This window comes from Vombatus ursinus, unplaced genomic scaffold (genome assembly GCF_900497805.2).
Source record: "Vombatus ursinus unplaced genomic scaffold, bare-nosed wombat genome assembly UNPS02014773.1, whole genome shotgun sequence".
NCBI lineage: Eukaryota > Metazoa > Chordata > Mammalia > Diprotodontia > Vombatidae > Vombatus > Vombatus ursinus.
Window position 1 is genome coordinate 33,647,544 of NW_020954551.1, and position 26,750 is coordinate 33,674,293.

Genomic DNA, 26,750 nt, shown 5'->3' on the forward strand with positions numbered 1-26,750 from the left:
ACTGCCCACAGCTTATCCAGGAGAGATGGAGGGAAATGATGCAAGGGAAGGGGAGGGGAGGGGCTCAGTGGCAGGCTGCTTCAGTCCAGTGTGGAGGCAACAGCCTCAAAGGGAAGTGGGTTCCAGGCCTCAAGTGGTGAAAGGAAGGGGATTTTGCCCGAGAGAAACCTCCTGAATCACACTAATTCTTCTGTGTTTTAGGACTGTGAAGATAGATGTATATGATTGGGACCGGGATGGAAGGTGAAGTTACCCCATGCTCCTTCTTCCCAAAAGTCATTCTCCCTGCTTTTTCTCATATCAGCAATACTTCAAATTTTTATGGTAGTTTATGGTTTATGAAAGTTTCACATCTATTTTCTTATTTGATGCTCACCACAGCCCACTGAGGTTATCGTCATTCCCACTGGACAGATTAGAAAACTGAGACCCAAAAAGGTTACCCAACCACCACATTTCCTAACTCCTAGGCCAATATTTTTTCCACCATACCATGCTGCCTTTTCATTTGCCTTCCCATTAACTGAAATTCTTTTCTCCTGAGAGACGTGTTCTTGAAACCCTGAGGATAGGGAGTCATGGAAGGGCCTGGATCCTGTCCTTTTTTTTTTTTTTTTTTTGGTGAGGCAATTGGGGTTAAGTGACTTGCCCAGAGTCACACAGCTAGTGAGTGTTATGTTTCTGAGGGCGGATTTGAACTCAGGTCCTCCTGACTCCAGGGCCAGTGCTCTATCCACTATGCCACCTAGCTGCCCTGATGCTGTCTTTTTTGAGCCCTGGCAGATTTCACCTCCCCACTCAAACCTGGTTCATCTCTTGTTGCAGCCATGACTTCATTGGGGAATTCACCACCAGTTACAGGGAGCTGACAAAGGCCCAAAGCCAGTTCACGGTGTATGAGGTGAGATGTTCCCATCTCAAGCTGGGGGCAACTCCGAGTCTGGTAATAGTTCTGTTCTGTGACACCCCCCCCCCCACAACACATGCAACTTGATCTTCTCCTCCACCCTTGTCTCATGCCTCCCCCTCCTCATCTCCTGCATTGTTTCTCTCCCCCTTCAACCTCTGACTTCCCTGCCCCATCACTTGATTCCCCAGAGCCAGTCTGGTTTCTGGCATGTGCCACATTCAAATCCAATTTTTATTCCCCTACCCCCAATCGCAGGTTCTCAACCCTAGGAAGAAATGTAAGAAAAAGAAATATGTCAATTCAGGGACGGTGAGTGCTATCTGGAGCCCTGCCCCAGGGTCATCCCTTTTCTCTTCCTCTTCTTGCAACACCCCCTTCTCCTCCTTCATACCATCCCTAGGCCTTTCCTTCTTCTTCCCAGGTGACACTGCTCTCCTTCACTGTGGATTCGGAATTCACTTTTGTTGATTATATCAAGGGCGGGTGAGTCACTGCTCATGGGGTAGCTGCATGATACTGCCCCCAGGAGAGAGTCTTGGGGCTTTTCTCCCATAAGGATTCCGGTGCCTGGGCTCCCTTGGGACTCAGGCCAAACCAAGACTCCAAAAATATGTAGCATGTGCATAATGTGGGGGGTGGGGGGAGTGGCAAAGTCTGAAAAGGGAAGCCAATTTAGGCTCACAGTTTCCTCTTCCCCCTATCCTTCCAACAGGACACAGCTCAACTTCACTGTGGCCATAGATTTCACAGCCTCCAATGGTGAGTACTGGGATGAAAAGGGGAATTTCAGAGGGACCAGCAGGGCTCATCCTCCACCCAACCTGTTGGAAGAGCCTGGCCCTAGTGACCACTGTGCAGTCTTAAAAAAGGATCTTAAAGGAAGATTCATTCCATCCCTTCCATCTCCGTCCCCCCCAACGCCCTCCACCACCACCCGAGAGGCCCAATGGGAGGGACTTAGCAGGATCCTTTCCATCTCCCTCCCCCATAATCCCCTTCCCCACCACCACCTGTGAGGCCCAATGGGAGGGACTTAGCAGGGGGCCAGACTGAATGACTGCAGGGCTGGGGATGCTGTGTCCTGACAGGGAACCCACTGCAACCCACATCTCTACACTACATGAGTCCCTACCAGCTCAGTGCTTATGCCATGGCACTCAAAGCCGTGGGAGAAATCATCCAGGACTACGACAGCGACAAGCTCTTCCCTGCTTATGGTTTTGGAGCCAAGGTGCCCCCCGAGGGACGCATCTCCCACCAGTTCCCTCTGGTATGGGCTAGGAGGGCCTGAGCAAGGGCCCTCTGGCCCCCTGGCCTCTTCCCTCAGGTGACGACTAGGATTGCATGCTGCCTCCCTTTATCGTAGGATCATAGATTAGAGTTGGAAGGGACATTGGAAGCCACTGAATCTGACCCCCTCATTTTACTGATGAGGAAACGAGAATGAGAGAAGCTAAGTGAATCTGTTCAAGATTGCTCTTCCTTCTCCTTCCCCTTCCCCCAAGGCCCAGCCAGGTGCCTAAGCCTCAGGGTTCCAGCTGCCACAGCCTTTCTGGACCCCAGAGAGGCAAAATCCTGCCCCACCCCCTATTCTACCTCTCCTAGCAATCAGCCAGAATGACCCTCTTGAGCTAAGCCTCCCCTGGCATTTCCACTGGCAGAACAACAACTCTGAGGACCCAAACTGCGAGGGCATTGAGGGTGTCCTGGAGAGTTACTTTCAGAGCCTTCGGACTGTCCAGCTCTATGGCCCCACCTACTTTGCCCCAGTTATTAACCAGGTGGCCCGGTACGCAAGGGGAGAGCTAGGGGTGGGAGGGCAGGAAGGAGCCGTGGGTGGGCAAAGAAGCAGCTGGGGAACGCTGACTCCTGAAGGGATCGTGGTGGGCAGTGGAAAGAGAATTCTCTGCAGCACCTGCAGCGTTCTTAGTACTTAGGGGGTGGGAGAAGGGTCATGGAGATGACTGGGGATCCCAGAGGCTTTCTCTGAGGCCAGCATTCTGTGGTGGTGACTCCGTGCTCGGCTCTTCCTCAGGGCTGCGGCAAAGGTCTCTGATGGTTCCCAGTACTACGTGTTGCTCATTATCACAGATGGGGTGATCTCAGACATGACGCAGACCAAGGAGGCCATTGTCAGTGTGAGTTGGGGAAAAGAAGGAATGATTGGGAAAGGTGTGAGGTCTCCCTTCAGTTTTCTCCTTCTTCTAATGGCCTACCCCCACCTCCACTCCCTGTAGGCCTCTTCATTGCCCATGTCCATCATCATTGTTGGGGTGGGGCCAGCCATGTTTGAAGGTGAGTGGGGGGGGGTGGCAAGTTGGACCAGGTGGGGGGAGTGAGAGCATCAAGGCAACATGCTCTACAGGCATGAAGGCAGGCCATGGAGATCTAGACCTATCCTATGGGGCCATCCAGTGGTTCTCCCAAAATGAAAAGGGGTAGAGGCTGGGGCTACTTTCTAGCTTGCAAAGAGTCTGGCCCTCCACTCTGTGAGACCCTAGCTAAGGCTGGGAATGATGGGGAGGAGCCACCCCAAGCCCCAGTGAGAAGAGGGGTATCTTTTGTCTAGCAATGGAAGAACTCGATGGAGATGATGTCCGCGTGTCCTCTCGTGGGCGCTATGCAGAGAGGGACATTGTACAGGTAACCCCAGGCAGTGGCATCGCGATGCATGTGTATTTGTGCAGAGAGGAGGAAAGGAGAGTGGAGAGTGGAAGAAAGGCCTGTTTGATAGGAGCCCACCTCCTTTCCTCCCTCCCTCCCTCTCTCTCTCTCTCTCCCCTCCATCCCCCACCCTGCTCATCCCCTCTCCTCCTCTTCCTATTTGACTCTTCACTGTCTCCACTGCCAAGCCTGTCCTTCCCCTTGCCTCCTAATGATTTCACCCTATCGTCTTTCTTCCTCTCTGTCTAACATGCCCGCTTCCTTTCCTCATCACCATTCCTGCCTTCTCCCACCTTCTATTCTAGTTTGTCCCATTCCGAGACTACATTGACCGCTCTGGGAACCAGGTGCTGAGCATGGCGAGATTGGCAAAAGACGTGCTGGCTGAGATCCCGGAACAGCTGCTGTCATACATGCGCACCCATGATATCCAGCCTCGGCCTGCCCCCAATGCCAACCCCAGCCCCACCTCCTTGCAGCCCTGAGGGGCTGGCCTGCCTGCCCTACTGCTTCCTGTGTAGTCACTTAGAAGGCTGGGTTGAGCTGGGCTGGGCCCAGCTCCAGATCCCAGAGCTGAGAGTGAAAGGGTCAGCCTCATATCAAGCTGCCCTCAGAAAAACCTACCTCCAGATGGTGGGTGGGGCTGACTGAGAAAGGCATGCCACACCCTTCCCCCAACCCCAACCCGTGCCAAGCAAGAAGGGTCCTGTGCCCTCAGCTGAGTCCAGCTACCACCAAATCCTTATGTCAATAATAAAGCTGAGCTTTACCCTCACACCTGTCTCCTAAGCTGGGTGGGCAGGGGGAAGGGTCCAACCAGGAAGGCTGAACCTGGAGGCACTGGGATTGGGCACTGCAGCAGCAGATATTGACTGAATTATAAGATGGCAATCTGGGAAGGAGAAACCAAGTTTCCTTGGGAAGTGGGAAAGGGGGCAGCTAGGTGGTGCAATGGATAGAGCACCAGCCCTGGATTCAAGAGGACCTGAGTTCAAATCTGGCCTCAGACACATAACACTTACTAGCTGGGTGACCTTGGGCAAGTCACTTAACCCCATTGCCTAGCCAAAAAAAAAGGGGGGGGGAGGGAAGTGGGAGCTAAGGAATGATAAAAGTTAGAATCAAATAGACCTCATTTCGAAAATTTTGGGAAAAAAAGACCCCAGGTTCCCACAGGGGAAAAATTGTCAGTTAACTTCTCTATACCTAACACGTGAAACAGGATATTTCCTCTTCTAGTAAACTGCAAATGGCCCAAGTCTGGCCCCCATTAGCTCTGGGAAACCCAGGCAAAGAGATCACTTCTGCCCCTCTATCTTCTCCATCCCATCCCTCTTGCCTTAAAAGGCTTAACTACCCAAAGAGAGGAATCTACATCTAGTAGGTCCTAAGAAAGGAATTGGTCTGGCCCCTATGTACGTGTGGTAGGGGGGTGGGGGCAGGACAGGGAGAAGGAAGGTTAGAAATGGGAGTGGAAGGGGAGGGCTGGGGCTGGCTCTAACCACAACCCCAACAGAACCAGTAATCAGGATGGAGCAAGTTGAGTAAACAGGGCCATCCCAACAGCCCCAGTCACTTCTGCCACTGAACCCATCCCTGCCTCCTCTCCCATTACACACATACACATACATTTCATCCAGGAAAAATGAAGTTCAAATGAACTTTCTGGACAGCCTAGGTGGGAAGAATACACACGGAGCCTATGGGCTGATTGCATCCATGCAGACTCCAGGGCTCTCACACTCCAGATGGTTCATTTTCTGCAAAGTTCAGTCAACCCTTTGACATCAAGAACCTCCAAGTAGAGCCTTGCAAAGGAGCCTTCCTCCATCCCTAAAGCAGCATGTGCATAAATTCCAGAGGGTCTGGGGGACAGCACTTCCCCATCCCAGGTTCCCAAGCGCAGCAGGGGTAGAAGGTAATAACTCCAATCACAAATCCTAAGGGATGCCTTCCCCCCCACTCCCCCTCCTCCCCTAGCCTCCCTCCCTACTCATTAATGCTGTACTATAAGGTGATGGGGATACAATACCACCAAGAACAGTCCCTGCCCTCAGGAAGCTCCCATTCTTCTGGGGGCATGCATACATAGATACATAAACATAAGATAATATAAGGACAAAAAAACCATGAAGGAAGCCCAGGATCCTAAGAAGACAGTGAACTCCAGGGCATGAGAGGGAGCTTCCACCAAGTCACAGGGACAAAAGAATTCTGGATGCAGAATGCATAAAGAGATGTATTGTGAACAGTCTGGAAGGTCAGGATGGAGCCATATCGTGAAGGCCTAAATGCTGAACAAAAGAGTTTAGAGTTTTTCCTCTTAGTCATAGGGAGCCAAAGAAGATTCTTTAGCAGAAAAGGGACATGGTCAGACCTATGCCTTAGGAAAACGACTCTGGTAGAAGTATGGAGGGTAGATTGGAGGAAGGAAGAGTTGGAAATAAGAAGACCAACATGGAGGTGATTAGAGTAACTCAGGCAGGAGATGAGAAAGGCCTGAACGAGAGTGATGAGTAAATGAGTCCACAGAAGGGGTAAAACAGGGTAGGGGCAGCTGACTGGACATGGGGGGAGGGAAGAATGAAATGTAGAAGCTCCCAACAAACAAGGAAGCATGGAAAACAGAAAGGGTACAGAGGGAATATTAAATTCCATTTTGAACATACTGAGGGATCTTCTAGAAGCATGATGATGATAGCAATAATAATAATAACAAGCTTTCATACAACCCTTTAAGCACTTCACATATCTATCTCATTTAATACTCACAACAACCCGGTGAAGTTGGTGCTATTTTTATCCCCATTCTACAGAGGAGGAAACTGAGGCAGACTAAGGGTAAGTGACTTGATCAGAGTCATCAGCTAATAAGTGGCTATGGCAGAATCTGAACTCCTTTCTTTCAAAATCTCAAACTACAGTTTTATCCACTAAGCCACCTAGTGGGTCAGTCCTCTATTTGGCAAAATCCAGCAACCTCCTATTACCCTTCCTCCCCCCAGGATCAAATATCAAGTTTTTGGTCGGGCCTTTAAAGCCCTTCATAAGCTGGCCCCCTCCCACCTTTGCAGTCTTCTTCCATCTGACTCCCCTCCACTGATGCTCCAGGTCCCTGGGCTTCCCGCCTCTGGGCCTTGGGGCCACCTGGAAGGCCCTCCCTCCTCCCCTGAAACAGCTCAAATTCCACTTTCCACAGGCTTCCCAGGTCCCCAGCAGTTGGCTCCTTCCTCCTTCAGATTACCTTCCGTCTAGTCTGAATACATCGTGTTAAGTACGTGGTTATTTATGGAAATAACTCTCCCCACTTAGACTGTAAGCTCCTTGAAGGAAGAAACTGTTTTTGCCCTTTTTTGCATCCCAAGGGCTTAATACAGTATTTAGCACACTCTAAGTGCCTTAATAAGTACCTATTAATAGTAATAATAATAGCATGCATTTCTATAGCACTTTAAGGTTTCAAAGCACTTTACAAACATTTCATTTTATCCTCACAACCACGCTGGGAGTTAGGTGGTTGATGCTCTTATTATCCTCATTTTACAGATAAGGAAACTGAGGCACAGTGACTTGGGCAAGTCACTCTTTACACAGCTAGTAAATGTCTCAGGCCATACTTGCACTCAGATCTTTCCAACATCAGATCACTTAACCAGTAAGGTTAGTTCAGTGTGGACTGAGTAGTAGATGCCTGCTACACATCCAGATGGAGCTGTCCAGCAGGAAGCTGAAGAAACCCTGTTCCTTCAGCTTTCTGACTCCAGTAAAAAAAAAAAATGTTTAATTCCTAATGTTGTAAATTCAAACAGCCATATTCAGAGAGCTCCATTCCTATGAGTCTGGTCTCCTGGTTATAGACTTACTCAGCTGTAGCAATAAAAAAAGACTTTCTATTAAGTCCTGAGAGATGAGGACTGCAATCTTCCCACTGCCTCAAGTCTTGAATCTCTCTCTGAAACAGTGAAGTAAGTGTTATCCTTGAGACTGTATCACCTACTTCAGCTACTGTAATCTGTCTCCATGACTCACATATCTCCCTCCCTCCAGTCACAACAGAGGCTGCCATTGGGGGAGCCTTTTCCAACATCCCACTCAACCAGACAGTATACATGGGCCATTGTCCTGTCTCACGACCTGTGTTGTGTACCCAGCAGCACTGAGGTCCCCTCCTTCAGGAAGCACCCATCTCGAGCACCCCAAATCCAACTTCTCCATCCTATCTGCCCTTCCTTGATCAAATGCAATCTGTTTGGCAGATCTAGCCCAGACAATCTAGTTCCTCTTGCCCTGTTCCTAAGGCTCTCTCTCCCTCAAACCTTTCCAACCCCTGGTTTTTAACTTTTCTACACTAATTCCCATTCCACTCAAAGACCCAGCCCCAGGTCTCCTGCCCTACCTCCCTCTTTGTTCCCTTCTCCCTCTCTCAGCCAGTCAACAAACATTTATTAAATATCTACTACTGCCAGGAACCATTAAGTGTTGGGAAGATGTAGAAAGTCAAAGTGTCTGCCCTCATGGAACTCACTCTAACGGGGGCGGGGGGGGGGGGGGGAACAACACGCATGCAAACAACTATGTACAAAAAGAAGATATAGATGGGATAAACTGGAGTGAACGTGTTTCTCTTTCAGGTTTGCAAAGCACTTTAAGATGTGAGCCTGACCACGAAACAACCTTTTGAAATGATTATATACAAAGCACTCTGTCTTGTTTCTCTACTCTCCCTTCTTACTCAAAGTCTTCCTTGGGTTAAGCTACTATGGCATTATAGCCTTTTATCACCCACATGCCTTCACATCCCCAGCTCGTTCCAGATTTTCCCTGCACTCCAACAGTTAGGCACCTTCCCCCCCTCCTGGGACACAGTGAGTAGGGACCTGGTCCCTAGACTGGTCCCAAGTCCTGGTCTGAAGACCTGGATTCAAGTTCTCCTAGCAGAGTGACAAGTCGCTCCTCCTCTCTAGGCCTCAGTTTCCTCCTCCGTAAAAGGAAGGTGTTGGACTCTAAGGTCCCTTCCAGCTTTATATCCCCCTCTACACTGTTATGACCCTGGACAAGTCATGTTACCTTCGCGTGCCTTTGCCTCAGTTTCCTCCTCTGTAAACTCAATGGCTTTGAAGGCCCTGTGCAGCTCTAGGTCCGAGGCCCCATGGCCCTCATCCGGAGGGTGAGGTACAGAATGCCCCCAATCAAGTGCCTGGCATGAGCGGGCACCCCCAAGGAGAAGCGACTGAGGCCGGACAGAGGCGGCCCAAGAGGGATTCGAACCTAGGTCGCCACCGCAGCCTCGAGCTCCGAGGTCAGCGCGCTGTCCCTGCTCCACGCGGGCGGGAGGTGGCGGTGGCAGTGAGCGGCGTGCGAGCGGGACCAGGCTCGGTCCCGCCCCCTAGCCCAAGCCCCGCCCCTCCCTTCGGCGCTCCCTCCGGGCTCCCGGCCCCGCCCGGCCCGAGGGGAGGGCACCAGCGCTCGGCCCTACCTCGGCCCAGCGGTGAGGGCGGGCAGGCAGGCGGGCTGGGACAGAGGGAGGGAGGTTCTACGGCCTCGCGCTCCCCATTCGCGCCGGCAGATTCGCTACAAACGGCCCAAGGCATTCACCCCACCCCCTCCCAGTCCCCGCGGAGAGACCCCATCTCCGCCTCCGCCCCACCCCCGCGGCGGCGGCGGCTCCAGCGGGCTCTGGCCTGACCCCACGTGGGGCGGACAGGAGGTGTCGGAGGAGTCGTGTCGAAAGTGCGACTCGGCGCGGCCGCGGCCTCGCGTTTACCCTGCGCTGCTGCGGCCGCCGCCGCCGCTACCGCCGCCACCACCGCCGCCTCCGCCACCGCTGCTGCCGCCCCGAGCCGCCCCCGCCGCCTCCGCCCCCGCCGCTCCCCCCCAGCCTCCTCCTTTGCTCCCTCCTCCGTTGCTGTCCCTCCTTCTCTTCTCTCCCCTCCCCCTCCTCCGTTCTCTCCCTCCCCCTCCCAGGAGCCTCTATTGTTCCGCCAGCAGCGGCGCGGCCCGAACCCAGCCCGGCCCGCCCGGGAGGCAGCGAGCGGCCTCAGGACGAGCGGGGCCAGGGCGTCCGGGCGCCCGGCTGGGCTCGGCGGAGGCTGCTGCGCGCCCTCGGCGGCCAACCCCGTCCCGCCGCCTCTCCCGGCCCGAGGGCCCCGCCCGGACGCCGGCTATGAGCCCGCACTGGCGGCGGCCGGTGAGTACGCGCCCGCCCGAGGGGGGACGTCCGGGAGGGGGCGCGACGGGGGCCGGGGCACTGCCCGCGGGCGGTTGGCGTGGAAACCTTTAAAATAGCTCCCCCCTTCAGCCCGGCCCCGTTGTCCAGAACCCCACCCCCGCCCGGGGGGGTTATCTGGGACCCCTATCCGTTCCGCCGGCTCCAGTAGTCCGGGACTCCCCCCATCTGCCCGGTCCGGTTGTCCAGAACCCCCTCGCAGACCTTCCCCGCCCTGGGCTACGGCTCCTGGAGAGCGTCCAGGAGCGCAGTCCCTTCTCGGCCAGCCGGGATGCCCCCTTGCTACAAAGTATCCTTCAGGGGCGTGAGCCAATGGCAGCTGGGAATTGTTGTTGTTTAACTTGTTACACTTGGATAAAGAGAAAACTGCGGGCGGTTTCCTGGATGGGGGCAGGGGAGCGGGGAGCGCCCGGTGCTCTGGGGGGATTAAGCGGACTCCCCCCCATCCAGTATTGGGTGGCCAGCCTCAACTTGTGCCTCTCTCCGCTTGTCTCTTATCCCTGGAAGGCCTCCTCGGGGGCGGGGGGGGGGGTAGCTGTCACACTCCCAGGCCCCCATTCATTCTTCAGGCTTTAAAATCTATTGATTTGCTTTTCGGTTTTTTTTTTCCCCGACTAACACACTCGATCCACCATCACCACCATTGCCCCCCATTCAAGCCATAACTGGGGGCCCAGTGTGACAGCCACAGGAGCAGAGAACAGGCTGGCCCAGCCAGAGCAGAGGCGGGAAAGCTACGGGGAGGAGTACAGCCTATTGTAGAAAGGGTAAGGGTTGGGCTTGGGGAGTATTGGGTTGTTGGTGCTTGGTTTTACTGTTTTTATTTTTTTCAAAAGAGAAAGACTTGGGAAGTTAATCTAACTTCTTAGAGTTCAGTATGTGGCCTTGCTCAGTAGAGGTCATAATGTTGTTGCTTTAGCAGGGGACTGTGAACTTTTTTTTTTTTGATGTTTTAATATATTGATAACTGTATTTTGGCATGTTTGGTTTCCTTTGTTATCCTATGTAATTTTGTTTTATACACTTAAAATATCATTCTGAGAAGAGGTCCATAGGCTTCACCAGACTGCCAAAAGGAGCCCATGACATAGAAAAGGTTAGAAGCTCTGCCTTAGAAGCTCTTCCCTCACAGAGCCTCCAAAGATCTCCTGGCTCAGGTTTGACAGAGAGCAATAGCCTTGTTTCTGAAATTCTTCACAAACATAAGAATTTGAAGTAACTTTTGCCTAAAGGGTCTGACTTGTATGACTAACCTGGTCTTCCATCAGTATAGCCTGGGAAAAAGATCTTGGTACAGCCAACACTGGGGAGGAGTCTGGATCATCATCTTCTGGCCCAGGTTGCCAACAGTTAGTGCTTCTTACTGCTTCTTGTCCCTGAAGACTCAGCACAGAGGTGTCTCTGAGGGCCTGAGGACTCAGTTGTTTTCAGTGACAACAATCTCCATAGAGACTGAGAGTTTAAAGAGCTCAAATATAAAACACAAACTACTTCATTCCCCTTAAGTCAAAACCCAGGATCGCTTGAGTGTAAAGTTCTCTGTTCTCAGTCCATTTGCCATCACTGAAGTCTCTACTCAAAAGTTCCTTAGTGACTAGGGACCAGTGGCTGATCGGAGATCCATGTCAGAGCAGGGAATGAGGTCAGTGGGTACCAATTCAATTCAATAAACATTTACTAAATGCCTGTTATATGCCAGGAACTGTGCTAAGTACCATACTGAGATTTAGCAGTGCCTAAATATCCACAGGGAATTCAACCTGTGAGTGGTCATTCTATCCCTGCTACTTATTCAGCAGCTCTGAGCCAGTCTTTTCCTAGACCTCAGTTTCCCTACCTGAAAAATAGACAAGCTAATATTGACTTGTGTCTCATATGGATTATGTGAATTACTTAATAGAGTATCTGATGGCATGCTGTTCTTGGTAGGGATTAGGAAGCCCAAGGGTTCATAGGAGAACCCAAGCTATAAGGCTTGTTGGAGCCTGTTTCCCCTAAATCCCTGTTAAGTGCCAAGAGGACCCAGGGAATTATGTTCAGGTGTTACTGTGACATCTAGTGGGGCTCAAGTAAAGAATGACCTGCCTTGTGAGGAAATGCTCAGGGTGGGCTTAGGGGAAGGATACATAGATTAACATAAGTAGAGGTCACCTACACAGTATAGCATAATTAGATTTTTAGCATTGAGCTCTCATCCAGTAGTCTTTCATGAGCCCTGATACCTGGTGCCCTGAAAGAAGGAGTTAAAGACACTACCTATGTGGGAAGTCCAGGGGTCAGGACTCAATCAGCCAAACATTTATACCAAAGCATTGTGCTGGGTGCTAGGGATATAGATACAAAAGTGAGACAGTCCCTGCCCTCCAGGGGCTTCCATTCTAATGAGGGAACACAGTGGTGGCCCAGAAAGGGTCTGAGTGTAGTCATGGGAGACCATGAAAGGAGCCATAGGGCAGTAAATGTCACAGCCCTTCCAGTATCAGTGGGGGAATTAATTAAACTGTTGTTCATAAGACAAGGTAGAAGGGGGAAGAGAGAAGGCAGATGGTAAGACACCTCCCCCAGTGATTACCCCTGGTATCCTGGTGATGACTCAGCAGGATGAACAGCATGGTTTGAACCAGCTAGGTATACTGAGTTTTCTAGAGATCACCCCAATCAGGGGAGCCCAGCTCTGTGGTGGAGGCCTAAAGCAGAGGGAGTGGGTTTCCTCCAGTTGGGAGAGGAGGCCGATGGTTTCTGAGGGTCTGGGTGGGAAGTTCCCTGTCCTTGGTAGGGAGAAGAGGGGCAGATGGCAGGATGCTCCTGCTGGCCAGGGAGGCCCTGGTGCCCTAAGGATGGCTGCACGAGGCAGCGCCCTTGTCTCCTTCCTTCCTTCCATCTGCTTGTGTTGGGAGCCTCTTGGAGCCTTCTTGCTTGGCTTCTTTCCTCCTGTAGCTTGGCTGTGGTTGTCAGGCCTCCCACTCAGCTTCTCACAGCTGTCTGTCTGCATTCCAGATGTGACAGAATGGGGGTGGATTTTGATGTGAAGACTTTCTGCCACAACCTACGGGCCACAAAGCCCCCCTACGAGTGTCCCATAGAGACCTGCCGTAAGATCTATAAAAGTTACAGCGGCATTGAGTACCACCTGTACCACTATGACCACGATAGCCCACCTCCACCTCAGCAGACTCCCCTTCGAAAGCACAAGAAAAAGGGGCGCCAGTCCCGCTCCGCCAACAAGCAGTCACCCAACCCTTCCGAAGTGTCGCAGTCCCCCAGCCGCGAGGTGATGACCTACGCCCAGGCCCAGCGCATGGTCGAGGTCGACCTGCACGGCCGAGTCCACCGAATCAGCATCTTTGACAACCTGGACGTTGTGTCTGAGGATGAGGAGGCCCCGGAGGAGAACCCCGAGAATGGCAGCAACAAGGAGAACACCGAGACCCCGGCCACCACGCCCAAGGCCGGCAAGCACAAGAACAAAGACAAGCGCAAGGACTCCAACCACCACCATCACCACCACCACCACAATGCCTCAGCCAATGCCACCCCCAAGCTGCCGGAGGTGGTGTACCGGGAGCTGGAGCAGGACACCCCCGACGCCCCACCTCGCCCAACCTCCTACTACCGGTAAGGCCAGTCCTGCCCTTCCTTCTTCCTCCAGCATGCCACTGCCCCCGACCTGAAGACCAGCTCCAGGGGAGCAGGGAGCCCAGGCAGGGACTATGTCTGCTTTGTCCTCATCCTCATCCTTCCCCAGTACCTTGTGGGGGACGCTGCAAGTCATCTGAGCACCTCACATTTCTCTAGCGCCCCATAACTCAAAAGGTGCTCTCCTCACCACCACCCTGTCAGGTAGGTGATACGAATAGCATCATCCCTGAGGCTTCCCTGATCTCATGGAGGGGGGAGGGGGATTCCCTCTACTGATGCCACACTTGACCCTTCTTTGAATTTATGAATGGAGGGACTAGAGCACTTGCCACAGGGCAGCCAACCTGGTCAGGAGCCTTTCCAAACTGAGCTGGGTTCTCTGGACGGTCTATCACCCGGTCAATCCATGAGGCCTTGGGTTTAGTGGGACCTGCCAAGGCTTGTGCCCACCTGGTGCGATTTTCTTGAGCCCAGAATCACCTTTGTACTTGGATGAAGCATCAGGGGAGAACTGTAGTCCAGGGTCCCCCTTCTCTAAACAAGATGCAGGGGGATGATTTGCTTTTTTGGGACCACACAGTTAGGGTGTGGGAGAGCTGGAATGTTGGATGGATGGATGGATGGATGGGTGAATGGATGAATGGATGGATGGTTTAAGGAACATGGGCAGATAAGGGGGAGTAGATTAGCCTGGGCCCCTGGCCCATGCTGGGTCTAGGTAATTCTGCCCCAGCTCATGGTGTTCTAAACCTTACTCCCTGTTGGGTTTTTAAGTCAATTCTTTATTCTACTTTTTGCTCATCCTAGCTTCTTCCCTTTGTATTCCTGCTATCTCTCCCTTTCCTGCTCACCTCCTTTGCCCCTTGTGGACTTCCTTCTGCCTGGTTAATTTCTGTGTCTCCCCACTGTGACTGGGGTGCAGCCCAGAAGCCACAGGACCTGATCTTGTTGGGCTTCCTTGCCTCTGGGATACTTGAGCTACGCTGTAGAAAGCTGGGGCCCAAGGCCAGGGAGGGGAGCTGGTTCACTCAAACCTTGCTCTGCAGTCATTCCCAGAGCTTTCAGGGAAGCAGGCTGCGAGTACTGAGGGAAAAGAAAGTACAGGAGGGAATGAGACCCTGTGGGTCAGACCTTGGCTTCTCTCCCACTCTCTGAATATTTCCTTGCCCTCCTACAACAACATTGGTTCATAGAATCATGGCTCTTGAGCTGAAAGGGACCTCCCAAGTCATCTAGGCCAACCCCCTCATTTTACAAGTTAGGGAAACTGAGATCCAGAGAATTAAGCAACTTGCCCAGGGTCACACAGCTGGTGAGCATCAGAGGTGAAATTCGCACTATGACTTGCAGTTTTGTCTGCTGTACCAGGCTGCTTCCCATTGGGCTGTGCTAGGTTCATATGGTCACAGAAGATGGAAAGCTTGATTCTGGGGTTCATGTGAGAAGCCTGAGAGACCCTTCGAGACCTGTGGCTTACCCGAGCGCTTGGTAGGGCCTGCTGAATCAGAGCAGTTTCCAAGGGCTTTCTTTTTTCATTTCCCTGGAGTTACGTGATTATTCAAGGCAGAGACAGGTTGCCAAGTCACCTGCTGTCTACTACCAAATGATAGCCCAGGGTTCTCTCCAGTCAGTGTGAGCCTCCTGTCCTACAGTAACAGGGACCAGGTAGCAGCACATCTTTCCTTTCCTCCTGCCTTCTTACTCTCCCACTCCCTTATGTAGTTCTTTTGTGAAATCTCTTTCCCTTGGGTCAGCTTGCTTCTACTCAGTTGTAACCCTATTGAGCAGGGATTGTGTATTTATATTTGTAACTCCCCCAGTGCCTCACACAGTGGATTGCACATAGTAGGTGTTTGAGGTTTGTCAAATGTTTTCTCTCGGAACATGACTAGGTGTCCCTAACGTTTATATTCTTTGATGTTCGTTTTAACAAGATCCCACCTAGATAAAAACCTTAAGAGAAAGTCGAACCCCCCAGAGTAATTTTCCCTGAGTCTCCAGATCCCTTATAGAGATAGTCCTAAATGCCCTCATATAGCAACTTGTCCCTCCCTTTGTGTGCCTGGCAGAGGCTCTGAGGGATAGGGGGAAAGGCAAGCCCCAACTTGAGCCACTGTGTTCCCTACAGGTACATTGAGAAATCGGCAGAGGAGCTAGATGAGGAGGTAGAGTACGACATGGATGAGGAGGACTACATCTGGCTGGACATCATGAACGAGCGACGGAAGACAGAGGGAGTGAGCCCCATTCCCCAGGAAATCTTTGAGTACCTGATGGACCGCTTAGAGAAGGAGTCCTATTTCGAGAGCCACCACAAGGGGGACCCCAACGCCCTGGTGGATGAGGACGCCGTGTGCTGCATCTGTAATGACGGTGAGTGTCAGAACAGCAATGTGATTCTCTTCTGCGATATGTGCAACCTGGCTGTTCACCAAGAATGTTATGGCGTTCCCTACATCCCTGAAGGCCAGTGGCTTTGCCGCCGCTGCCTGCAGTCCCCATCCAGGGCAGTGGACTGCGCCCTTTGCCCGAATAAGGGCGGGGCCTTCAAACAGACGGACGATGGCCGGTGGGCTCATGTAGTGTGTGCCCTGTGGATCCCTGAGGTCTGCTTCGCCAACACGGTGTTTCTGGAGCCCATTGACAGCATTGAGCACATCCCACCTGCCCGATGGAAACTCACATGCTACATCTGCAAGCAGAGGGGTTCAGGGGCCTGCATTCAGTGCCACAAAGCCAACTGCTATACAGCCTTCCATGTGACCTGCGCCCAGCAAGCCGGCCTGTATATGAAGATGGAGCCGGTCCGGGAAACAGGTGCCAATGGCACCTCCTTCAGTGTGCGTAAAACCGCCTACTGTGATATCCACACACCTCCGGGGTCTGTGCGCCGCCTGCCTGCCTTGTCACATAGTGAGGGAGAGGAAGAAGAGGAAGAAGAGGAAGAAGAGGGAAAAGGTTGGAGTTCAGAGAAGGTGAAGAAAGCAAAGGCCAAGTCAAGGATAAAGATGAAGAAGGCTCGGAAGATCTTGGCAGAAAAACGGGCGGCAGCACCAGTGGTATCAGTCCCCTGCATCCCACCACACAGGTAGGCAGGTCCCCAGATGATTAAGAATGGGGACCCTCTGATTTCCCCTTTGGCAAAGAAGTTCATAGATCATTAAGATTTGGAAGGGACCTTATCTATCATCGAGTAAAGCCTTCTGTTTTACAGCTAGGGGAACTGAGGGCCAAAGAGATGAAGGAAGTTGCCCTGGGGTTACCTAGTTAATTACCAACAGAGCCAGGGCTAGGATGCAGTGTCCATTCTTTCACATCAGGAGTTGGCAGAGCCACAGTGGAGAGCAGAGATTGTGAACTTTTTCTGTCCCACAAGAAAAAAATCATGGGTCCATACCCTAATTTAAAAGTAACTTGATTTAGGAGAATAAAGCTTTACTCCATAAATAAGTTTAAGGTAGCCATCATTTTCATATTTTGGCCAGTTAAAATGGGGAGGTGAGTAGGAAGAAAAGAAGAAGTAAAAGAAACTTTAACAAATGGGAAAAGGGCTGTAAGGGGATGAAATGGGGAAAGCTATAAAAAGGACCTGTTAGTGAGTTTCTGGAGTATAAACTGTTCATGCCATATTGTTTAATGGGCCTGGAACTTCTTCTTTTTACCCTTTGAAATGCTAATTAGTCCGTTAACTGTTGCTTACAGCTCTTTATCTTTATACCCTTCAAGGTTACTCTGAATGGTATAGTCCACTGGGGGAAATTGCTGTGGGCATAGAGACCACACACAGCACCATTATCATGGGCTAAGGGCCACCTAAGGGCCCAGAGGTTCCGGAACCTCCCTGCTGTAGAACTGGATGTTGGGGACTTGGAGCCTTGCCTGCTCAAGGTTTCATCTGTCTGGGGATGCTGAAACTGCTTCACAAGTTAAGCAGAGTCTCCATGGTGTTTACAGCTGAATGAGAGGTTTCCAAAGACCCTTTGCTGTTCTGCTTCAATGAGGATGGGGCAGGAGTACAGTCTGTGTGTCCTGTGGAGGACACAATCCCACCCCTGTACCCTCTGGTTGTTGAAAGGTTGGGGTGTGGGAAGGGTCTTATCACTGAAGCCACATGGCCTCCTCAGAGGCTCTTCCTGGCCCAGGAGCCTGTAAGAATGTTCGCCTAGGGGCAGCTAGGTGGAGCAGTGGATAGAGCACCGGCCCTGAAGTCAGGAGGACCTGAGTTCAAATCTGGCCTCAGACCAAAACACTTGACACATACTAGCTGTGTGACCTTGGGCAAGTCACTTAACCCCGATTGCCTCACAAAAAAAAAAAAAAGAATGCTCGCCTGAGGCCCACTAGCTGAGTTGAGAAGAGACTAGCTGAGGGCCAAGGCTCTGGTGAGAGTAGGTGCCGGCTGGCCTGTACAAATTACTGCAGGTGCTCCCCCCTCCTCCCTCTGTCCTTCCCATCTTCTCAGGCTCAGCAAGATTACTAATCGCTTAACCATTCAGAGGAAGAGCCAGTTTATGCAAAGGCTGCACAGCTATTGGACACTAAAGCGCCAGTCCAGGAATGGGGTCCCTCTCCTTCGCCGCCTGCAGACCCACCTGCAGTCCCAGAGGAATTGTGATCCAGTGGGGCCACCACGACCTGCTCCCCCAGGAGCACTGGGAACTGGGGTAAGCTCTCCTTTTTGTTAGTAGTGGAGCATGGCATGGTGGAAGGTGGGGAAAGGAGTTGGGATTCGGACCGCTGGGGTTCTTGTGCCCACCTCTCATCTGGGATATGGAGGGTGGCAGCCATTTGAATGGTGGCCACGGTCCAAGCGATGAGAACAGATCCTGGGTCCGAGATGGCCCTCTTCCATTGCCAGCTTTGTTTTCCTTGTTTCTTCCTCAGAGAGACTCTGAGGACAAGAATTGGGCCCTGAAAGAACAACTGAAGTCATGGCAACGGCTGCGCCATGACCTGGAGCGCGCCAGGCTGTTGGTAGAACTGATTCGGAAACGTGAGAAGCTCAAGAGAGAGACGGTAATTGCCATTCTGTCCCTGGGCAGGAAGCCTGCCTGCCGTCATAGAGGACACATGCTTCTGTGGCCCCAGGCATGGAACCTGAAGAGGCCCGAGGGCTCAGTCTACATGGAGAGAGCCAGTGACAGAGAAGCCAGGGCTCTGAATTTCGACCACACGGGGCCTTCTTTTTGATGTGTATTTTCATTGAAGCCAAGACTTGTATATAGTAAGCTAGGGACAATATATGGCAAGATAGAATTAAGTGCTTAATTGTGAACTTTGATTTCCTGGAGGAAAACTGATTTCCTTGTAAATACACTCATTAGTTCACAAGTACTTGCCATGTGCCAGGCTTGTAGGGATACAAAATAAAACAGCCCCTACCCTCAAAAAGCTTAAATTCCACCTACCCAGCAAAACTGAGTATAATCCTTCAGGGTAAAAAAATGGTCATTCAGTGAAATAGGGGACTTTCAAGCATTCTTGAGGAAAAGACCAGAGCTGAATAGAAAATTTGACTTTCAAATACAAGACTCAAGTGAAACACGAAGAGGTGAACAGGAAAGAGAAATCATAAGAGACTTATTAAGGTTGACCTGTTTACATTCCTGCATGGAAAGATGATATTTGTAAGTCATGAGTCCTTTGTCAGTATTAGGATAGTAGGAGGGGAAAAATTATATGTATGTGTATATAGATAGGTAGATAGATAGATAGAGGGCACAGGGTGAGTTGAAGATGAAGGGGTGATATCTGGAGAATAAAATTAAGGGGTGAGAGGATTATATGGGGAGAAGGAGAAAGGAGGAGGTAGAATGGGGTAAATTATGTCACGTGAAACAGACAAGAAAAGGCTTTTACAGTGGAGGGGAAATGGGGGAAGGTGAGAGGGAATGAGTGAATCTTAAGGTCATAAGATTTGGCTTAAGGAGGGAATAACATACACAATTGTGTATGGAAATCTATCTTACCCTACAGGAAAATAGCGGGGGAAGGGGACAAGAGAGCAGGGCGGATGATAGAGAGGAGGGCAGATTCGGGGAGGGGATAATCAGAAGCAAACACTTCTGAGGAGGGACAGGGTCAAAAGAGAGAACAGAATAAATGAGGGGTAGGATAGGATGAAGGGAAATATACTTAGTTTTTCACAACATGACTACTATGGAAGTGTTTTTGCATGACTTCACATGTATAACCTGTATCAAGTTGCTTGCTTTTTCAGCGAGGATGGGTGGGGAGGGAGGAAGGGAGAAAATTTGTAACCCAAAGTTTTAAAAACACATATTTAAAAAAATTGTTTATAAAATAACACTCAAAAGCTAAAAAAAAAAAAGCTTAAATTCCCCAGTTGAGTTAAGAATTAGAACCAGGGTGAGGATTAGTATATTTCTCCCTCTCTTTGTAGCCAGCTCCAAGGAGCCAATTGGAAGAGAAGGAAATCTGCAGACCACATCTCAAACTTTGCCCATCTCTGAAACCCTTTTTCCTGGAAGGGCATTACCTGGGACTGTGATGTGGATCTATCTGAGCACCCCTTGTCTCATGTTTCAGATCAAGGTCCAACAGGTGGCCTTAGAGATGCAACTGACCCCTTTCCTCATCCTTCTCCGTAAGACCTTAGAGCAGCTCCAAGAGAAGGACACGGGCAACATATTCAGCGAGCCGGTCCCTCTGTCTGAGGTAACAGAAATCTACGAAGTAAGAACCCCTTCCCCCTCTCCCCCAGCCCTCCCCCATCCCCATCCCAGTTCTTACGTGCTAAGTTGGATCCCTGATGTCAGTTCAAGGGCATTCACTTGGAGTGGGTGGGCCCCTGGTTGTGGAGTCTTCCCTGCCGCCACAGTAGCAGCCCTCACACCCACCACACATTGTTAGCAAAGGAAACATCCATCCTTCCAGGCACTCTGCTGTCCTTGGGAACCAGGTCTTTGTCAAACGGGGAGATCCTTCTCACAGCTAGAGCTCGTTGACTTTAGCTGTGGGTTAGTTTGTTGTTGTTGTTGTTGTTTTTTGGCCCCAAAGGCTATAATAGTCATTCTGCAGAAGTGACACACTTAGAGATAGTACTGAACAACAAAAAAAGGATTTTTTTTTTTTTTGGTGGGGGAAGGGGATTGGTTCTAAACTCAGGAAGTAGCACTTTGGACGTGCCAACTGTTAGAGAGCTCTGCAGCGCTAGGCCCCAGTGACATCATCGTCTCCTGACTGTTGACGTGTTTTCTAGAATAGAATAGCAGTCCCGTAATACTAAGTATAAAGGGATATCCAAATGCAGGAAATCTTCTGAGCCTTCTCCCTGTCTCTTAACTTTCTGAATCCTTACAACATGTTTGTAAAGTTGAGCCATTTTATAGGTGGGAGAACCCCAAGGCCAGACGGGTTCATTGGCTCAGGGTCACCTACTAAGTCAGTTGCCCAGCTGGAAGTAGAGTGCAGATCCCCTAATCCCCCATCCAGTGCCCACTGTACTATGCCTCACACATGTTCTTAACACCCTGAATTTCTAGATTTCCCTTTATGGTATCTTTGGAAGGGACTCAACCCTATGGTTTGGAGCAGGGCCCTGGGTGGCTGGGGGTGGGGAGGTCAGTGGACGATCTCTCCATGTAGCCAGGGCCTGCTTTGTCCCTTCCTGGCAGGTACCCGACTACCTTGAGCACATCAAGAAGCCCATGGACTTTTCTACAATGAAGCAGAACCTGGAGGCCTATCGATACCTGAACTTTGATGACTTTGAGGAGGATTTCCACCTCATAGTCAGCAACTGCCTCAAGTACAATGCCAAGGACACCATCTTTTACCGGGCAGCAGTGCGGCTTCGAGAGCAAGGGGGTACCGTGCTCCGGCAGGCCCGGCGGCAGGCTGACAAGATGGGCATTGACTTCGAGACGGGCATGCATTTCCCCCACAGCCTGGCTGGGGATGAGGCCCTGCTCCATGCAGAGGATGGTGGGTTATGTGCTGTGCCTCCTAAACACGCTCCAGTTCCCTTGATGGGCATGACTCCCCCAAACCCTTCCCTCTCTGATCCCAAGATCATAGGTTGGCATGGTTCATGCCACCAGGGAGTGGCCTTCCCTAGCTTGGTGACAAGGACACCTGGGTGGGATTCAGGGAGAACTTGGTTTCATCACACCCTTGGGGTCATGGGGCTTTCAAGGGCTCTTCCTGGGTGGCCCTGATCTTCACGTCCCTGTCCAACCTCCCTCTCCCACACCTCCCCAGAGGAAGAACGGTTTCTGCTGTCTGAGAACCAGAAACACTTGCCACCAGAGGAGCAGCTGAAGCTGTTGTTGGAGCAGTTAGATGAGGTTAATGCCAGCAAACAAAGTGTCAATCGCTCCCGCCGAGCCAAGATGATCAAGAAGGAAATGACAGCGTTACGCAGGAAATTGGCACACCAGAGGGAGGCTGGCCGAGAAGGGCCAGATCGGCACAGCTCCGCAGGGCGGGGTGCCCTTCAGGCCCACACCCCTTGTGACAAGGATGGACAGACGGACAGTGCCGCTGAGGAAAGCAGCAGCCAAGAGACAGGCAAAGGTCTGCACGGCCATGGGGGCCTGAGCAAGGGACCCCTACAGGGAGGGCATTCAGGCTTGGTCCCTCCTGGCAGCCCTGGCCTCACATTTCCATCCCTGATTCCAGGGTTTCTCAACTACCCGACTAGCTGTAGCTGCCAGAGGAAAAGGGGTCCCCAAGTCACTACTTTCTGGGCAGTAAGCAAGCCTAGGTCCTTTGACTCCCATATATTCCAAAGTTACTCCCTTTGCCCTTGCTTAGAATCCTGGTCCAAGACACTGTTAGAGCATAAACCTGGCCCTCTGTAACCCTCACCAACATTATATCCCTTCTATCTCTGTTCTAGGTCTGGGCCCCAACTTGTCCTCAACCCCTGCCCATGAGGTGGGCAGAAGGACTTCCGTCTTGTTCTCAAAGAAGAACCCGAAAACAGCTGGCCCCCCCAAGCGGCCAGGGCGGCCGCCAAAGAACCGGGAGAGCCAGCTGGCCCCTGGTCATGGAAGCAGCCCTGTGGGGCCTCCCCAGCTCCCAATCATGAGCTCTCAGAGACAGCGAAAGCGAGGGAGGAGTCCCCGGCCTAGCTCAAGCTCTGACAGTGACAGTGATAAATCCACCGAAGACCCTCCCATGGGTGAGCCAAGCTTTCCATTATCCCTTGTGGAAGTAAATAAAGCCACAGCTCCAACCTGTGCACCTCACAGTACCTGCTTCATTGAGTCATCTTCTTGTACAGTGAGGAACATAGCATCATAAATTTAGAGCTGGAAGGGATCTAAGAGGCCACTGAGTCTGCCACACTTCTTTTACATTTGAGGAAACTGAGTCAGAGAGGCTAAGTGATTTGCTCAAGGCCACACAGCTTATAGCCTCTTGTAGGTGTCTAAGATGGGATTTGAACCCAGGTCTTCCTGTTCACTATACCAGGCCCCAGAGAAATTAAATAAATTGCCTAGAATCACACAGCTTAACACTTGGTAGTTCCAGGACTCTGTTCATCATGAGCAGCACCAGCTAGCTATAGGCATTATAGGTGCAAGTCATGCAAGACTGGAATCATTCTCAGAAGCTTTTTGCTGAGGCCTGCAAGTTTTCCAGTCCAAGATAGAGATAGGAGTAAATCCTGCTGTTCCTCCTGCCCAGACTGACCAGCCTATTCCTTATCTCTAACCCAGATTTACCAGCAAATGGCTTCAGCAGTGGGAACCAGCCCGTGAAAAAGAGCTTTCTCGTATATCGGAATGACTGCAGCCTCCCCCGGAGCAGCTCTGACTCTGAGTCCAGCAGCAGCAGCAGCAGCAGCGCCGCTTCTGACCGAACCAGGTACTCCGCTCCTCTGTCTGAACTCACATTCCAAGGTGTCCTGGGGAGAAGTCCCTGCCACCCTCAGCAATGAAGGCAAAGAACTGGATTTTGTCCTTCCTTCGCTATCACCCTGTAAGGTTTCTGCTTCCTGGAAGGCTAACTTGAGCTTCTGACTATTCCTCACAGCACAACCCCCTCGAAACAAGGCCGAGGCAAGCCTTCCTTCTCCCGGGGGACCTTCCCAGAGGACAGCAGTGAGGATACGTCTGGCACTGAGAATGAGTCCTACTCTGTGGGCACGGGGCGTGGTGTGGGGCATAGCAGTAAGTACCCATGTAGAGAGTCAGGGGAACCTGGTTTTGAAGCTGTCTCTCCTCTGCTACCCTTGATTCAACCTACTCTTCCATTTTCTGTGCAGTGGTGAGGAAGAGTCTGGGCCGGGGACCTGGCTGGCTATCTGAGGATGAGGATTCCCCGCTGGATGCCCTGGACCTGGTGTGGGCAAAGTGCCGAGGGTACCCCTCGTACCCAGCTCTGGTAGGATCCTGCTTCTCCTACCTTGCCCCATGCCTTCTGCCCTCACCCCACACCAGCCCCAGCTACAAGGCCAGGAAAGTGATCCAGAATACAAACTCGAGGTTAACAAAGAGTTTCCGAAGCCCCACTGGAGCCACAGAAAGCCCAGGGAGCGTGAGGGGTTCTTTGCAGGCAGACAGATGGACAGGTGCAGCTCAGGGACCTGTCTCCCCAGCTTTGATGTGGTATACATTTCCACCCTTGTGTATCACATAGGTACTCTGAACGGTCTCATTCATTCTCCCAGGCATTGTGGCTACCCAATGCAGTTATGGCCCAGGGGTCATAAGGTCTCTGGGGCCTTGTAGCCCCTCAGTTATCAACAGTGATCAGTTTCTCTTTGGCCATAAAACAGTGGTTAGACTGGCCAGAGTATTAGGCAGGAGGTTCTGGGGGGAGGGAGAGGACTGAACCAAGCTGTGCCCCCAATCCGTCAGATCATCGACCCAAAGATGCCTCGGGAGGGCATGTTCCACCACGGGGTACCCATTCCCGTGCCCCCGCTGGAGGTGTTGAAACTTGGGGAGCAGATGACCCAGGAAGCTCGTGAGCATCTCTACCTCGTCCTCTTCTTTGACAACAAAAGAACCTGGTAAGGGGAAGGGGGAGGAAGTGATGGGTTAGGGAGGGGAATTAACACAACCTATAAGGATAGCTCTCATTGTTGCACAGAAGTAGGGTCCAGTAGCAGACAGCCTGGCAAACTGTCTGGTAGAGAACAGTGAGTAGAAGGCTGAGACTGATTTGAGCAGAGCGATTCCAGCCAGAAATCAGGAGTCCTTCCATTTGTACCATGGACAAGACTTGGTCACTGTAATAAAACACAGGAGATCTGATAATATATAATATGTATTTGCTGACTGACATCCTGGTACATGCCAGATAGGATAAGAAAGATGGAAGGGAATTTTAGTCTATCTGGCCTTCCTGAATTCATTTTACAGATGAGCAAACTGAGGCTTACAGAAGTTAAGTAACTCACATATACAAGTAATAAATGGCAGAGCTGGGAGTTGGACCCAGGCCCTGTGGTTCTAGAGTCAGGGCTCTCCCCACTGGATTGTGCTTTTTCTGCCAAGATGCCAGTTGTCATGTCTGACAAAGTTCATGCTTTCTAAGGCATGGTTGTGGACTTCACAGATTTTTACACCAGGAAGGGACCTCAGAAGTCATCTCGTTCAACCCCCTCATTTTACAGACTGGGAAGCCACCATGCTGGCTTGTCTAGAGGTCACACACAGTTCAACGATGGAACTGGAATTTAGACCCAGATCTCTTTAACTTCTTGGGCATTTTCCACTGTATCACCTTGATGCTCCCTACCACCATAGGAGACAAGATAGAGGAAGACCTAGGAGAGAACCCTGGGGTCCCAGATCCCAATTTTATCACAACCACATTTGCATTTTAGTCCTTTCTGTAGAGGATAATTGGGGCGGAGTTATCTTGAAAACTAGATTTTTGGGTGGGTAGACATGTGGAAAAGGTTCCCGGTGCTCAGTGTTTTGGCCTTTCACTTCCTCACTTTCCACAGGCAGTGGCTCCCCAGGACCAAGCTAGTTCCTCTGGGAGTGAACCAGGACTTAGACAAGGAAAAGATGCTGGAGGGCCGCAAGTCTAACATCCGGAAGTCAGTGCAGATTGCCTATCACCGGGCCCTGCAGCACCGAAGCAAGGTGCAGGGCGAGCAGAGCAGTGAGACGAGTGATAGCGACTGAAGCTGCCTGGCCTAGCTGCCCTCCCCTCCCTGGTTCTAGAGTGGCACCCATCAGCCTCTGCACTGACTCATTCCTGGTCTTGGGGCCAGTCTCAGGGGAAGCTGGGCGGGGGTGGTCCCGCTCCAAGTGCAGCTGGACTGTACAGGACACTCCAGGGGTCCCAAGCAGCCTCCGCCAAGGGAATATCCTCAAGCCAAAAAGCCCCCAGAGCATTCACCGAATGGGAGGGAGCGGACCTTGGCTGGACCCTGACAGGAGGCCCGGCACTCATGGTGTCACCCACCCCGCCTCACTCTGCGGTGTCTGGGGCCCCTTTGGCCCCCAGAGGCCTCAAGGCCACTGCAGCTCGGGTTCGGACCCGGCCTGGCTCTGCAGCGGGAAACTCGCCTACGTCTGTCTGCCCCGCCCTGAAAGGGGGGGTTGGGGGGAGTGTGTGCCTGATGACCCTTATGCTACTGTACATACTGTAAATTAGCGGAGAATTTAAATTATTCTCATTTGTAACTGCGTTTCGGGGTCGCGCCAGAATCCTTTGGCACTAAAAAAGCCTGGGGCTTGTCCCCAAATCCTGTCCCCGCCTCCCCCACGGGTCCCCGCCCTTCAAATTGGTTTGTATTTATTTCGGAGGAAGAAAATATATTGATTCTTAGAAAATAAACGGTCTACTTGTAATCCCGCTTCCTGCCAAGGGGGGGGAATTCTAATGGGCTGCCGAGAGGCTGTTGGCGGGCCCAGCCGCGGGCGGGAAGAGAGGGGAGAGACTCCGACTAGAGTACGCCGCCCGCGACACCACGGCCTCGCCCCCAGCCCTTCACTGGAGTCCTCCCGCCGTCCCCGCTTTCGATAGGCTGATGTCCTTCCCCAGTGGGTGAGGACGCTATTTCCGGTGGTGGAAAGTCTCAGATTACGGAAGTATCGCGTGAGTGGAACGCCTCGCGAGTTTTTTGCAGCGACTTCCGGCTTTGCGCAGCTAATCGCTGCGCCAGGGTGAAAAAGCAAGAGCGAGGAGTGAAGTGGCCCTGGCGGGGCAGAGATGGTGCGCCGCTTTGATAGGAAGGACGTCAGCCAATCCTGAGCTGGGGAAAGCAAATGCTCCCCGCAGAGCAATGGGCGGGGCTTTGGGTGGGAGGAATCCAGAATAGGCGGGGTTTGGCTCAGTGAACTTCAGAGTGGGTGGAACGTTAGGGAGAGGCGGGGT

The 26,750-nt window shown here is 51.8% G+C and overlaps 3 protein-coding genes across 8 annotated transcripts in view; all 3 read left to right on the forward strand.

Moving 5' to 3' along the window:
- The window catches only part of CPNE9 (copine family member 9), a 10,821-nt gene extending 6,472 nt beyond the window's left edge, over positions 1-4,349 (forward strand). For 3 of the 5 annotated variants that reach the window (XM_027864037.1, XM_027864038.1, XM_027864042.1), the window contains 11 exons: positions 202-243; positions 826-901; positions 1,166-1,219; positions 1,332-1,393; positions 1,623-1,669; positions 1,999-2,180; positions 2,572-2,699; positions 2,946-3,048; positions 3,148-3,205; positions 3,480-3,553; positions 3,880-4,349. In XM_027864037.1, the coding sequence (XP_027719838.1) occupies positions 202-243; positions 826-901; positions 1,166-1,219; positions 1,332-1,393; positions 1,623-1,669; positions 1,999-2,180; positions 2,572-2,699; positions 2,946-3,048; positions 3,148-3,205; positions 3,480-3,553; positions 3,880-4,059 (1,006 nt within the window). In that variant the 3' untranslated portion in view covers positions 4,060-4,349. The remainder of the gene's footprint in view (positions 1-201; positions 244-825; positions 902-1,165; positions 1,220-1,331; positions 1,394-1,622; positions 1,670-1,998; positions 2,181-2,571; positions 2,700-2,945; positions 3,049-3,147; positions 3,206-3,479; positions 3,554-3,879) is intronic. The other 2 variants (XM_027864040.1, XM_027864039.1) reach the window with 2 other exon arrangements.
- Positions 4,350-8,776: 4,427 nt separating this feature from the next.
- On the forward strand, positions 8,777-10,335 carry LOC114044379 (basic salivary proline-rich protein 2-like). Its single transcript, XM_027863802.1, has 5 exons — positions 8,777-9,076; positions 9,141-9,437; positions 9,539-9,838; positions 9,873-10,104; positions 10,265-10,335. Exons 1-5 carry the CDS (start codon positions 8,777-8,779, stop codon positions 10,333-10,335), a joined length of 1,200 nt encoding a protein of 399 aa, XP_027719603.1.
- BRPF1 (bromodomain and PHD finger containing 1) lies at positions 9,716-26,224 on the forward strand. 2 transcript variants are annotated; one of them, XM_027863849.1, is made up of 15 exons: positions 9,716-9,761; positions 10,460-10,567; positions 12,798-13,415; positions 15,568-16,527; positions 17,902-18,103; positions 18,324-18,455; positions 19,989-20,135; positions 21,077-21,386; positions 21,663-21,977; positions 22,303-22,587; positions 23,129-23,276; positions 23,445-23,581; positions 23,677-23,795; positions 24,272-24,426; positions 25,369-26,224. In XM_027863849.1, exons 3-15 carry the CDS (start codon positions 12,808-12,810, stop codon positions 25,550-25,552), a joined length of 3,702 nt encoding a protein of 1,233 aa, XP_027719650.1. In that variant the 5' UTR covers positions 9,716-9,761; positions 10,460-10,567; positions 12,798-12,807; the 3' UTR covers positions 25,553-26,224. The 2 variants fall into 2 exon arrangements, with proteins under 2 accessions (XP_027719650.1, XP_027719651.1); XM_027863850.1 differs by having other exon boundaries at positions 19,989-20,117.
- The last annotated feature ends 526 nt before the right edge of the window (positions 26,225-26,750 follow it).

Coding starts and splice junctions, on each gene's coding strand:
- LOC114044379 (XM_027863802.1), top strand. CDS start 8,777: ATGAGCGGGCACCCCCAAGGAGAAGCGACTGAGGCCGGACAGAGGCGG. Junction 9,077..9,140: donor CCAGCGGTGAGGGCGGGCAG/GCAGGCGGGCTG, acceptor TCGCGCCGGCAG/ATTCGCTACAAACGGCCCAA. Junction 9,438..9,538: donor CCCCCGCCGCCTCCGCCCCC/GCCGCTCCCCCC, acceptor TCCCCCTCCCAG/GAGCCTCTATTGTTCCGCCA.
- BRPF1 (XM_027863849.1), top strand. CDS start 12,808: ATGGGGGTGGATTTTGATGTGAAGACTTTCTGCCACAACCTACGGGCC. Junction 13,416..15,567: donor CGCCCAACCTCCTACTACCG/GTAAGGCCAGTC, acceptor TGTTCCCTACAG/GTACATTGAGAAATCGGCAG. Junction 16,528..17,901: donor CCCTGCATCCCACCACACAG/GTAGGCAGGTCC, acceptor CCATCTTCTCAG/GCTCAGCAAGATTACTAATC.